Consider the following 10,641-nt stretch of genomic DNA (forward strand, 5'->3'; position numbering starts at 1 on the left):
GACAACTTGAATCTTACCGTGTAGGATTTCCTGCTTCTGGCTTTCGGCCGACTTGAGTCTGACTGTCAAAGTCTTCACCAACGGCAACATCGTCAACATGGTCATTAGCATCATCCGCCACATTGACACGTGTCTCCTCCATTACCGCAATATTAATATCAAAAGAATCTATTAGGCCTCGTATTACTGTGACTACCTTACCTCCTCGCTCTTTAATTAACGGCACCTCACCCCATAACGGCATGCCGTTACAGGGTCCAGCTGGAGTTGTAGCGGATTTTGATGAAATTCGCTTATAACGGCATGCCGTTCTAGGCGAGGTAATACGGTAGACTCGTGCCCAGTCCTCCTCCGCGCTAGGTTGCTTACACCACGTGCGCTAGCTGTCACGTGTGTATAGGTCCATGTGGTTTCACACGTGTGGTTGGCTCCACCGTGCTTAAGCCAACCACACGTGTGAAACCACATGGACCTATACACACGTGACAGCTAGCGCACGTGGTGTAAGCAACCTAGCGCGGAGGAGGACTGGGCACGAGTCTAGTAATACGGTATGTGTAATCAACTGGCTCGTTACAAATGTGCGCATGCGCTGGAAAGGGTTACAGTGGTTTTGCTAGAGTATATCTACCCACGCATCATTACTAGACACACGCACGACACGCGTCATTAAAAGTTTCAATACCGTCAAATTATTTGCCCTCAACTAAACGGCATGCATTCAAAATTAAAGTTTATGTAAAAAGCATATTCGCTAAACACTTTTCTAGCCAACACTGCACGACATCAAGCTACCTGCGACATGCAAGTTGCCTTCACAGAGAAATCACACAACCACTAGGACAAGTCATCCCGAATACCACCCATTATGCCCAATTCTTTGCAAGCCTTTAGAACTATTCGGAGCATTTCCTTCTCGCCCACATCTTCCATTATAGCACCGAGGACAGCTTGAAGTTTAGCGTGTCCAGATGTCTGAGCATTAGCCTTTTCATCTATTACGTTCTGCTTCAAGCCAGCCTCGAGTCCGATTTCAAGATACGAGCCCGACACGTTGTTTTTAATGACTCTAGTGAGCTTCTTTCTACCCTCCTTGTCCTGAATAAGTGCTGTAAACAAATTAAACCGATTAGAGACTTTCATAATAACTAAATGTTTCCCGCGAAAATCAGTCAGTACCCTCGTATTCACACGCAGTTGCAGGGGTTGCTTGTGCTCCATTAGTAGCCTGAACTTGGCCATGTGGAGGAGCAGATGGTACAGCAGATGGCACAGCTAGAGTAGAATGCAATATGTATATTTTCTAGTATTACTATGCTCGGCAATAATACACAAACACACACACACACACACACACACACACACACACACACACACAGCGAGTGACTTACTAAACGTGTTGTGTCACATGTTAACAGTAAGTTAAGTTTGAAATAATTGTTTTAGTTCATATTGTCTATATATTACCGTATTTCTTCGACTAATGCTGTAGCGTTTATTTCTAGCTAGCGATACAACTGGCGCGTTTAAACGAGAACGCTGTTTAATCAAAGAAATATGGTAATATAATTTCACGTCAGTCGCATACACCAATTGATCAAAGATAATCTCTAACAATATTAATGCATTTTATCACTAGCAGCTAAATCACTTGACGATATCCACATACCTAAAATAGTTACAATATTTACGTGTTAAAGATCTCTTTCAAACGTGTTTCCTGCACCGTGCAATCAGTACATGCACCAGAACAGAGGCATAGGAAGCAAATTTAAAGCTGTGGGGCCTGACCTAACGCGCGCTAGTAGGCGTGGTCATGTAGCGTGCTCTACCATGACACTGAAAGTGCTTGTGACACAAAACAGATGGAGTCGGCACTCTTAGCTTGATTGCTCGACATGATGAGCTTTGAATGGCAGTTTCCTTGGCTTACTGCTCATCTTCGCACTCCTCTTTCATGCAGACACAATGTGTCCCATTTCTTGCACTTGTGACATTCTTTATCCTTGTGCCAACGCGTCTTCAGCCACAATCTCACATTTAGTGATTCTGCGCAGTATGCATACATGTACCATGAAGACAGACCGGAAGAAAGCATAGTAGAGTGTGGGTATGCGAGGTCACCAAAAAGCACAGTTGCACTGCTTCCTACGCCACTGTAGAACATTTACTCATTGCATATATCATACAAGTTCTTACAATACAGCAATTTTCCTAAAATGTTCCACACTCCAGCCAATTGTTGAAATTAACTACCCGTGCACCAATCAGAGACACCACACACTAACCTCCCTTCTCCACAAACGTGACAAGAGCTTCAGTGAAAACATTGTGGGCTTGTGCCCGATTTCCCATCTCACAAAGAGCTAGAATAAGCTGACGTTGAGTAGCACCATCCGCATGCTTGCCCACCCAAGCATCCAACATTCGCTTTGCTTGCTTCTGTGGATCCAAGGGGTCCATACGCCTGATACTGTCTGTACGATTTGTATCGAAGAGGTCGGCATCAAGATTAGAAGCAAGCTCTTCCCAACTAGAGGATATTTCAGAAGCCACCTTCACCAGCTGTTTTCCTTGCACTTTGCTACCAGCTTGCTGATCCATGCTCAATCTGTACTGGGGCAGTGAGTCTGTTGCTTCTATAACATTAATTAATTAATTACCTATATATCAATATCTTGATAGGCTGAATAGCGCAATATCACTATTTAGTGAGACCGTTCTCATAGTAACCACAAAGTAATAAATAGCTAATAAACCGACTTGATGGAATTCGAACAAATCAAAATTTGGACAAATTCCATCAAAATTGATTTCAATGTCTACAGCTCTGATACCAATTATGTTTAAAATGTAAAGTAAGCAAACCGCCAAAAATGGCAATTCTAAATTCTAGACTAAAAACAACCAGTTGCCATGCACATTTGGCATGCACATTTTCAACAAATAAATAATTGGCAGTTAGTGTGACTGGGTGACTGGCTAGCTAGTCTACGTGTAGTAGCTAAAAGTTTAGATGTTACTGTTACTGCTAATTAAGTTAAAACTTACTAGAAATTTAAAAATAATTAAAAACAAAAAATTAGTTAATCTACTATTGATAGAAATTTAACTCCCATTGATACGCAGCCGTTTTGCTAAAAAGTAAAAAACTGACTTTTGAAAAGTGAGTGTTGGTAGTTGTAGTCGCACCTAATATATAACAAAAAACTAAACCCTACTTTCAAACAATTACTTTCCGTAGAGTAGTAGCTTAGGCAAGACTTACTAATTGCATGCCTCCTAATCAATTATGCAGGAACTAACCCGCCCGACTATACATATGTCGTCGTTTAGAGTAGCCCAGTACCAGACCTCTCGCGCCATCGTGCCCGGTTCCCATATGAAACGACAACGCCATATGGGAACCGGTCAGGACGGCAGGAGAGGGTCTGGTACACGAGGCTAGTTTAGAGCAGAGCCTCTCTATATATACAGTACTGGTCAAAAGGATTACTCACTCGTAGTAATTGCTGATTTAGACTGAATTCAATAATTTGTCATCACTGGGGCTGCATGATGAGGAATCGCATTCGTCACATTGCGTTAGTCAACGAGCCGTTAATTAATTAATTAAATGCTGAAAGTACATATGCATTCTCGAAAACGTGCTAGTTCCAACAATCCACGAGTTTGAACTAGGTCATGGTGACGTCACACTAATACATGACAATGCTCCCGCTCACCAAGCAAAGAGTGTTCAAAAATGGCTCCAGCATAATGGCCACAGCTCTCTTAGTCCCTGGCCAGCTCAATCGACGGATCTTAATCCAATTGAGCACATATGGTATTATCTTGCATGTGTTGTTCAGCAGCAGTTGCCACATAAACATCAGAGCTGTAAACAATGTCATAGACACTAAAGGAGGTTACACAAAATACTGAATCGCTAAACGACTAATTTTGTTAGGATAATTGTAATTACCATGCCACATGTGTAAAATGTTGATTTGAGTAATCCTTTATGACCGGTACTATGGCTCTGGTTTAGAGCAACTAGCATGGAGATAGTCTAAATTGCACGTGTCATCTCAAGCTGGACAGACTATAGTAACACAAGAATGCATTCTGTCCAGCTGTATGAAGTAGTGTTGTAACAGATTAGAGAAAACTCAAAATTTGTAACACTTAGAAAGCAGCAAAAACACTCTAGAGAAACTTCTATTTCTAATTCGTCCGGATGAAATATTAATTCATCTACTACTATATCAGCTCCACACAACCTACATCTAAAAAGCCTGAAGAACAAAAGTCGGTGCATGTGGGTGTAGTCGACAAACTGAAAGTGTACACAATGCCTATTTATAGACAGAGCGCAGTGTGGAAAATCGGAAATTATTTTGGCTGAGACTGACTGAGCCTTGGTAGGACGTTCTTGTATGGTGTTACATGTCTAACTAAGTGCCTCCCTTACTGCAGCCATTTTTTGCATGCAACTTTTTAAGACCAACTTCCAAGGAAGAAATGACGTTAAAGGCAGCTGAGGTTTTCTCTGGATAAAGCATGCTAGGAGGCACCTAAGTTCATGAAATTAACAGTTACACCATTGGACAAGCCATCATGTGTTAGGAGACAAGGTTTACACTATCATATATGCGAACGAGTAGATGTCTTGTCCACACACATCCCAACACTGGTGCAGTATTTGGTCGAACAAACAACACATTTGGTGGGACACTGTCCTATGTCCTACCGTTGTTTTCCACACTGGAGCTGAATACCAGCCCAAGCTAGGCTTATGTTGCAAAACACACAATGTACATACTTTTTACTCAATGTTAACATCAACCGTGATTACAACATTACACGTGACCGGTTCCAGACGCTTTCCCGTATGTCCTATTGCACGTGACAGGTATATGGGGTCAAAAGTAGGAGGAGCGAGCGGGACCTGTCACGTGCAGTAGTACATACGGGAAAGCGTCTGGAACCTCGGCTACACATCACACAACGCCAAACAATATCATGACGCGTCTACTAGAGTGATCTCCACCACAAATGCGACTTCCAATAAATCGAAGACACAGAATGTTCCCATCATACTGTAGACCACTACAGTCTGGCAGACGCATGCACACCACTGAGGGCGTGGCCAAACAGAGTGCAGTCGCGGACATACATACACAAGAGACCTGCGCGACGCCTAGAGCTAACATCCAGCCGGTCTAGAGCCGAAAGACTGCTTGGAAAAATGTAGAAAACCTGAAGCATTCCAACACTTCCGTGACCTCCACTGGAATTCTAGGCATCCGATGTGCAACTGTATCCTAAGTGCCTTCTTTCAACTCGAAATATGAAAAATCAACGCGAAAACTTGACACTCGAGTCTAGTTTCTAAAATGACGAACGTGCCTTGGCACATCGAACTCACACACACAGTTCCGGACCAGTCACAACTGTAGGCATAAGCTTACTTACTACCATTGCAATGCGCAGCGACCTTTCTCGAGCGTTTTCGCGCAGTCTTCGGAGCTTCTAGTGCTTATGCGATCACCAACCAATAGTAAACGCTACGTACACTGCATACACGCACCTTAGCTGCACCCAACGCTCGAGTTGAAACCGACCGTCCCAGATCCTGTTTCGCAGACCGACTGTGATAGAACGAGTCCCGGATACACTTCAAGTGACTGGTGAAAATCCCATATGTCTTTGTGGTGTACAATATATATATATATATATATATATATATATATATATATATATATATTATATATATATATATATATTATATATATATATAATATATATATATATATATGATTTAATTGTATGATATATTAATATTGTGCATATATTGTACACGCACACATGCACACACACACACACACACACACACACACACACACACACACACACACACACTCATAGATCATGGAAGGCTGAAAGTGTCATACAGGAATCTCTCTCTCTCTCTCTCTCTCTCTCTCACACACACACACACACACACACACACACACACACACACACACACACACACAGACTGATGGAATTTCTTTGGATTTGAAATATATGTATTTGACAAACAGACAAACAGACAGACAGACAGACAGACAGACAAACACAGACAGACAGACAGACACAGACAGACAGACAGACACAGACAGACAGACAGACAGACAGACAGACACACACACACACACACACACACACACACACACACACACACACACACACACACACACACCTGTAGTTCAATTCACATCTGTAGGTACATACTGCCTGAACGTAAGAAAGCATCTGCACAATCCAGCATCTACGGTACACACACAAACACACTGACAGACAGATGGCCTCATTCATACACAAACTCCATACAAGTAAGCAAAAAATGTATTTAAAAAACAGAGTACCGGTACATAAATCTATTAAAAATACCAACAAATCCATTCAAACCATTACAAACGTTAAGCATCATCTCTTTCCAAACTTTCCAAAATTCCTTTCTCGCCAAGTTGGGTCTGTCCATTTACATTGTTCCTACTACGTCTCGCCATGTTGTCGACGTGTTCTCGAACAGCTTCCTCCCGATACTGCCCAGCGACGGTGCTTACAAACTGTTGCTCAGCTGTTCTAATATCAGATAGTTGTTCCATCAACAGAGGATAAAACAGGCTTTCTTCAGGAAGACATTCATCTCTAGCATCAATATCACCACCAGCCACTAAAAACAATTGACTTTATCCAGTCTGTACCAAAATGTATCATTTAGTCTATTTATGTGCTGTTTCAGCTCTTCTCGATGACAAGAGAAAGTCTAATTAATTAATTAAAATCAGTAGTCTGTATACTAAATGAATACAAATAAGGAAGTTTTAATAGAATAAGTAAACAATGACAACTTTCTAGCCACAAAAATTTCCAACATCTCAAACAGTGACATGTACTGTACTAGACATAATCACTCCATTACAAGGAAATGCGAATAGAGAATTGCTGCCGATGTGTATCAAGCAATAAAAGTTACCAATTTACAGGTACTAATTAAGCCGTTATGTTTAAGTATCAGACACATACAATATCGCCACCATAACTAGATGTCAACCACACCACACTACATTATACCATTTCGTATACCTTGTGAATCACCAAATGCAAGTAGTGGTGAGTCACTTTGAGATCTCGAGAGACGACTAGCTTGACTCAGTTGTTCATCTATTAATATTGACAAGTTATACTTGATTGACGGTCTAACATGCATACATAAGACACAGTAGAACTTGAAATTTAAAGCAGGAATAATAAGTTTCATTATTTGGTCACGTGTTATGCAGTAGGCAGAGCGAGTCGTCAAGCTACCAAGAATAGTCGACTGTACGTACGTCACGTGACTGGCCTGCACTACTACAATAGCATTTCACGCCTCGGGTAATTATAACAAAATATCTACACCTCAGACTCTACATTCTGACACAATGAAATTAAGGACTGCAAAAGTTACCTTGGTCTCTTGTTCTATTCTGCTCCCAATGAAACCTTCTAGATAGACTGCAAATAAACATGGTTACCTCAGACATGATTTCAACACATCAAATCATACAATTCAAGAAAAGGTTGCCGTGTGAGTAGATGTCGAAGAAATGCGATCGGAGTCGATGCTGCATACTCCTGGTAATAGTCGTGTTGTAGCCTATCTCCGTAGTCGGAGATTCCTTTCATGACCAGAGGTAGGCAATCGGGAAAGGCGGCCTTGCTGTGAGTCATGAACTGATGTGCCTCCACGTCGATTCCTCTTATTCTCCAGTTTGCCATCCGTTTCCGATATGTTGCTATCGTGTTGGGCAGTGGCTTTGTTAGGGTTCTGACGCTACCGATCGAGTCCACGACAACTTTGATTTCGTCTCGCCGAGGAAATTCGTATGCATCTCTTTCGTATGCCCTCGCCTCCTCCGTGCAGCTGACTATTCCATGTGAGATACTCACCAATCCTGCTACGTCTGCCGCTTGTGTCAAAATGGTATCCCAAGTTCTGCAACTAATATTCTCCACATCTTCTTTACCTTCAAGTATTGCAAATAAGTCCTTCTTTTTTAATCCAGTTTCTCTCTTAAAAACTTCACTAATGACGATTTCTTGTGCATATCGAGGACTAGGAAACCGTGCCTCATGAGGTATAACATTCAGCCAGTCCCTACTGCCATCCAATTTCCCTAATGAGGATTTAATGAGTACACTAAGATTTTCATCTAGTTTTGCCGGATTTCCATGAGCAAGAAATTCTCCATCCGGGGTTTCTATTCCTTCCTCCATCACCGTGCGTTCTGCTACAACAACACACCCGTACTCTATCCCCACCTCCACATCCTGAACACCCGCGCAGCTGCCGGTCATGACCGCGAGGTCGACACTGAAATACCTCTGCAGCTCTGTTAGCCGTCCGCAGCACGTTGTCTCACCAGGCTCCGTCTGTGAAATCATGGCGATGGTTAGAACTGTACCATTCCAACCCCGACATACTAGTAGTCCACTAATAGCACACATGTGTGCGTGTTGAAAACTACTATTCGTTCCGTTCTCCAGAACTCTACACGCCGCCTGCAACTCGGACTCGAGAGCGCAAAAGATAAGAATATGAAAATGCTCACGAACAGCCATTAAAGTAAACGCGCTTGCGCACAGCGTCGTTTACGAAACGTGACGTCACAACAAGTTGTCGTCTCCAGCAATGGACACACACATGTAATTAGCCTCGTGTAGCCAGACCAGCGAGAGCTGTGAGTGTCGTTTCTTTCAAGTTGCAGTAGACAAATAAATATTACTAGTAAATGAAGCTGTGTTTACACCGTCGCTTCACAGCTACGAGCGTGTGTGTGTGTGTGTGTGTGTGTGTGTGTGTGTGTGTGTGTGTGTGTGTGTGTGTGTGTGTGTGCGCGCGCGCGTGCGTGCGTGTGTGTGTGTGTGTGTGTGTGTGTGTGTGTGTGTGTGTGTGTGTGTGTGTCTGCGTGTGTGTGTTTGTCTGTGTGTGTGTGTGCACGTGCGTGTGTACATACATGTGTATGTGTGTGTGTGTGTGTGTGTGTGTGTGTGTGTGTGTGTGTGTGTGTGTGCGCGCGCGCACGCGTGTGTCACGTGTGTATTTATTGTGAATATTAATGTAAATTTTATTAATTTTGTAAATGACTATTTATTGTCATTATCATTATTAATTCATTAGCTTGTTGCTAGAATGTATAATTCTGTAAAAACACAAGGATGCGTCGAGGTGATTAAAGATAATTAACTAAATATTATCAATGTCCCACACTACACTTCGAATTTATCACAAGTGACAGAAGTGACGTTGTGTGTGTGTGTGTGTGTGTGTGTGTGTGTGTGTGTGTGTGTGTGTGTGTGTGTGTGTGTGTGTGTGTGTGTGTGTGTGTGTGGCACGTGTATATTTAGTGTGAATATTAATGTAATTTTATTAACTTTTGTCTATTTATTGTCATCATCATTATTTATTCATTAGCTTGTTGCTATAATGTATAATTCTTTGAAAACACAGGGATGCGTCGGTGTGATTAAAGATAATTAACTAAATATCATCAATGTCCCTCACTACTCTTCGAATTCAGCACAAGTGACAGAAGTGACGTTGTGTGTGTGTGTGTGTGTGTGTGTGTGTGTGTGTGTGTGTGTGTGTGTGTGTGTGTGTGTGTGTGTGTGTGTGTACGTGTGCGTGTGTCCTTCGTGTGTGTGTATTTATTGTAAATATCAATGTATATTTATTAAATTTTGTTAAATTATTGTCATTATTATTAATTAATCATAATAATCATTAGTTTAATTGTTGCTAGAATGTAAACGACAATTCTTTGAAAACATCTAGATTTATCAATGTGATTAAAGATAATTAACTAAATACCATCAATGTTCCACACTACTTCGGATTCACACAGCTACGCAACTCTTGCACGTCGCGGGCTTGTTATCCACGTTATGTCTCAATTCTGCATGTATAGCGCTCTTGTATTACTGGAAGTTAATAAATTAATTAACTATTGAGATGGACTATCAGATCATTATCATACTTTTATTGAATCGTCGCCATCTTTCGTTCCGCTATTTCGTTGTAGCTAGAGATCGGTGTTCGTCTCCTAGCTGCATAAAATATACTGTGAAGCGACATCATGTACATCTAGCGACCGGATCCAGAAGATATTAATTAGGCAGCGTCAACGTTTCCTATGAATCTTTCTTGCAAGACGACGTCGATCGTTCATCATCAGTTCTACTTACAACATATTGCTCTCTTGAAGATCGCGGATGACATGTTGGTGGTGTGTATGCAACGGTGCCTATCTAGATGCATGGTCCCATGGGACCTTCGCTTGGCTTCTTGAAGAACGATAAATTCGTTTGTTTTGCGATTATTTTGTAAAAAGTAACAAACGCGAACAACTATTACCTGATCTTTACTCTGCGCTTCTCGGTTTGACGACAGTTTGACCGTAAAATGGAGGTTTACGACATCTCGGCTTTTCTGTCATAATGCGCGGGATTGTTACGTCACCCATTGTTGATGTGCCAAACGTCTGCTGATTGGTTCAACAAATTCCCGAGAGTGATTCACGCTGATAAGCTAGTATTACGTCACCTACGTTTCGCGTCCCAAAACGATTG

At 41.8% G+C, this 10,641-nt stretch overlaps 2 protein-coding genes across 3 annotated transcripts; both read right to left on the bottom strand.

Moving 5' to 3' along the window:
- Window positions 1-666: 666 nt before the first annotated feature.
- Window positions 667-5,656, bottom strand: LOC134191190 (uncharacterized). Of its 2 annotated transcripts, none has more exons than XM_062659773.1 (4): window positions 5,573-5,656; window positions 2,289-2,639; window positions 1,180-1,275; window positions 667-1,109 (listed from the first exon to the last, which is right to left on the bottom strand). In XM_062659773.1, exons 2-4 carry the CDS (start codon window positions 2,602-2,604, stop codon window positions 838-840), a joined length of 684 nt encoding a protein of 227 aa, XP_062515757.1. In that variant the 5' UTR covers window positions 2,605-2,639; window positions 5,573-5,656; the 3' UTR covers window positions 667-837. The 2 variants fall into 2 exon arrangements, with proteins under 2 accessions (XP_062515757.1, XP_062515758.1); XM_062659774.1 differs by lacking the exon at window positions 5,573-5,656 and adding an exon at window positions 5,458-5,478.
- A 680-nt stretch (window positions 5,657-6,336) lies between these two features.
- Window positions 6,337-8,622, bottom strand: LOC134191155 (uncharacterized). Its single transcript, XM_062659735.1, has 4 exons — window positions 7,580-8,622; window positions 7,481-7,527; window positions 7,117-7,194; window positions 6,337-6,703 (listed from the first exon to the last, which is right to left on the bottom strand). The coding sequence occupies exons 1-4, from the start codon at window positions 8,518-8,520 to the stop codon at window positions 6,447-6,449; spliced, it is 1,323 nt and encodes a 440-aa protein (XP_062515719.1). The 5' UTR covers window positions 8,521-8,622; the 3' UTR covers window positions 6,337-6,446.
- Between the last annotated feature and the right edge of the window lie 2,019 nt (window positions 8,623-10,641).

The sequence above is a fragment of the Corticium candelabrum genome, chromosome 15 (genome assembly GCF_963422355.1).
Source record: "Corticium candelabrum chromosome 15, ooCorCand1.1, whole genome shotgun sequence".
Lineage (NCBI taxonomy): Eukaryota > Metazoa > Porifera > Homoscleromorpha > Homosclerophorida > Plakinidae > Corticium > Corticium candelabrum.

What these genes read in the sequence shown, in the direction of transcription:
- LOC134191155 (XM_062659735.1), bottom strand. Translation starts at nt 8,520, where the DNA reads ATGTGTGCTATTAGTGGACTACTAGTATGTCGGGGTTGGAATGGTACA. An exon ending in CGGCAACCTTTTCTTGAATT is followed by an intron (nt 7,528 to 7,579) that starts GTATGATTTGAT and finishes GTTTATTTGCAG; the next exon opens with TCTATCTAGAAGGTTTCATT. An exon ending in GAATAGAACAAGAGACCAAG is followed by an intron (nt 7,195 to 7,480) that starts GTAACTTTTGCA and finishes CAATATTAATAG; the next exon opens with ATGAACAACTGAGTCAAGCT.
- LOC134191190 (XM_062659773.1), bottom strand. Translation starts at nt 2,604, where the DNA reads ATGGATCAGCAAGCTGGTAGCAAAGTGCAAGGAAAACAGCTGGTGAAG. An exon ending in CACGTTTGTGGAGAAGGGAG is followed by an intron (nt 1,276 to 2,288) that starts GTTAGTGTGTGG and finishes ATTCTACTCTAG; the next exon opens with CTGTGCCATCTGCTGTACCA. An exon ending in AACTGCGTGTGAATACGAGG is followed by an intron (nt 1,110 to 1,179) that starts GTACTGACTGAT and finishes ATTTGTTTACAG; the next exon opens with CACTTATTCAGGACAAGGAG.